The 2,500-nt window shown below is 45.8% G+C and overlaps 1 protein-coding gene across 1 annotated transcript in view; it reads left to right on the forward strand.

Moving 5' to 3' along the window:
• The window catches only part of LOC119575280 (L-threonine 3-dehydrogenase-like), a 7,621-nt gene that overhangs the window by 610 nt on the left and 4,511 nt on the right, over window positions 1-2,500 (forward strand). Inside the window, 3 exon segments of the mRNA XM_037922817.1 lie at window positions 1-50; window positions 1,623-1,704; window positions 1,888-2,090. The exon segment at window positions 1-50 is cut by the window's left edge and continues 71 nt beyond it. Of these exon segments, the coding sequence (XP_037778745.1) occupies window positions 1-50; window positions 1,623-1,704; window positions 1,888-2,090 (335 nt within the window).

Genomic DNA, 2,500 nt, shown 5'->3' on the forward strand with positions numbered 1-2,500 from the left:
GACCTGTCCCCAAGCCCGGCCCTGGTGACGTCATCATCAAGGTTGATAAGGTTGGGTCATTCATTTGTTTTTTGTGAAAGAGAGAGAGAGAAAGAAAGAAAAAAAGAAAGATGAAAGAAAGAAGAGAGAGAGAGAGAGAGGGAGAGAGAGGAAGAGAAAACGAGAGGAGAGAGAGAGAGAGAGAGAGAGAGAGAGACGGAGGGAAGAGGAAGAGGATGAGGATGGGAGAGTGAAAGAGAGAGCTGGGGGAGAGAAAGAGAAAGAAGGAAAGAGAGAAAGAGTTCCTTAGGGAAGAGAGAAGAAAAAAAAAACAGTACAGCCCTGAGGAGTTTCATTCAAATCGTACCATAATAATATTAAAAAAAAAAAATCAAGCAGCATACAAAGACCACCTTATTTACTCTAGATGAATCACTTTTGCAGTAACATACTTTGCAGTAAAAAGACGTCATCTTGAAACTACCAATTACGTTATTCGTGTTACTATATACTGCCTGTTATTTTTTTTAGGTAAGACTAGTATTTTATGGATCTGCGCAATCGTTTAAGGGGAAATTTAAGAATGCAAAAAAAAGGGAGTTTTAGACACCTTGCCTAGATGCATCAATACCCAGAAAGGCCCCAGGGAACTGAGTTCCATCGCCAGCGGTTGTTGAGTTTCTTGAGCTTAAATTTCTGAGGTCGCTTCAATCACACACACACACACACACACACACACACACACACCACACACACACACACACCACCAAAACAAACACAACAACACACACAAGAAGAGAGAGAGAGAGGGGAGAGAGAGAGGGGAGAGAGAGAGAGAGAGAGAAGGAGAGAGAGAGAGAGAGACAAAGAGAGAGAGAGACAAAAGAGGAGAAGAGAAAGAGAGAGAGAGAGAGAGAGGAGAGAGGAGACAAAGAGAGAGAGGGAGAGGAGAGAGAGAGGGAGCGAGAGAGAGAGGAGGAGAGAGAGAGAGAGAGGGAGGGAAGAGAGAGAGAGAGGGAGGGAGAGAGAGAGAGAGAGAGAGGGAGGGAGGGAGGGAGAGAGAGAGGAAGGGGGAGAGAGAGGAGAGAAGAGAGAGAGAGAGGAGGAGAGGGGAGAGGGAAAAGGAGGGGAGAGAGAGAGAGAGAGAGAGAGGGAGGGAGGGAGGGGGGAGAGAGAGAGAGAGAGAGACGAGAGAGAGAGAGGAGAGAGAGGGGAGAGAGAGAGAGAGAGGGAAGAGGGAGAGAAGAGGAGAGGGAGAGGGAAAGAGGGGAGGGAGAAGGAGGAAGAGAGGGGGAGAAGAGAGAGAGAGAGAGAAGAGAAAGAGGAAAGAGAGAGAGAGAGAGAGAGAGGGGAAAAAAAAGGGGAGAAAAAAAGAGAGAAAAAGGGAAAGGAAGAAAGAAAAAAAAGAAAAAAGAAAAAAAAGAGAGAGGGGGAAAAATGAGCAAAGTTGGAAGAACAAGAGACAAACCCAGAGAAGAAAGAGGAAGGTGATCGATCCTCGTGTAACCTTGGCTGTGGAGACGAATGACCATGAAACAGATAAGCGCATTATATCTTATCCATAATTTTTTTTCTTTACACGAAATGTTTGTGAGAAAGACCATATATTCTGAATAATACAACTGATTGCTCTTGCATTGCAGGTGTCGATCTGTGGCTCGGATATCAACCTCTGGAAATGGAATGATATTGCACAGGTTATTGCAACAATTCCCTTTATACCAGGTCAGTTGAGGTTAATCGTGATATTGCAATTTGCAGATATTTTCGATATATTTTTTTCTTTTCTTCTTGTTCTTGTTTTCTTGTTCTTCTTTTTTAATACTCAGCCAGGCAAATACTCCTCTAATGTATCAAACTCGAGAAAAAAATATATACTACCTTTTAACGAAAATATTTTATTTGAAGGTCACGAGGCAACCGGGGTCGTGGTGGCGGTGGGCGAGGGCGTGACGGAAGTGCGTGTCGGGCACCGGGTGGCGGTGGAAAACCATTTCTTCTGCGGCCTGTGTTATCAGTGCAAAGTGAGCCTCTTTGTCGACTGGGGTGAAGGGGGTGTGATTTGCCCCGTCTGCTGTTGTTGAAAGAGAATGAGAGGGAAAAAAAAGGTAGTTATTTTGGGGGGGGGGTATTTTTCCCCTTTTCACCCCATTCCCAAAAACATTCCCGGGAACGGCACCCTTTTCTGCCCTGTTGTCATTCCGAATACTATTCCTGGGAATATGCACCGTTTTCTGCCCCCGCTCCCAAATACCATTCCCCCAAAATAAACCTTAATTCCTATTATTTTCCCCGCCGCCCCTAGGGAGCCGGGGGGAATTCCCATGAAGTATGGGCCCACCCAAAAAGGGAAAAACCCAGGGGTGGCCGTTTTTTCCCCCCTCGCTACTGCTAAGCCCCACCCCACCTTGCCCTTTAAAGGCTTCCCTCGGCCGATGGGACTCCGATTCCCCCCGTCTTTTTGGGGGGTTTGTTGTTAAACGATAGTGGAAAAGGGACCCAAACCCTTGAAAATTTATTT

This window comes from Penaeus monodon, chromosome 7 (genome assembly GCF_015228065.2).
Source record: "Penaeus monodon isolate SGIC_2016 chromosome 7, NSTDA_Pmon_1, whole genome shotgun sequence".
Taxonomy (NCBI): domain Eukaryota; kingdom Metazoa; phylum Arthropoda; class Malacostraca; order Decapoda; family Penaeidae; genus Penaeus; species Penaeus monodon.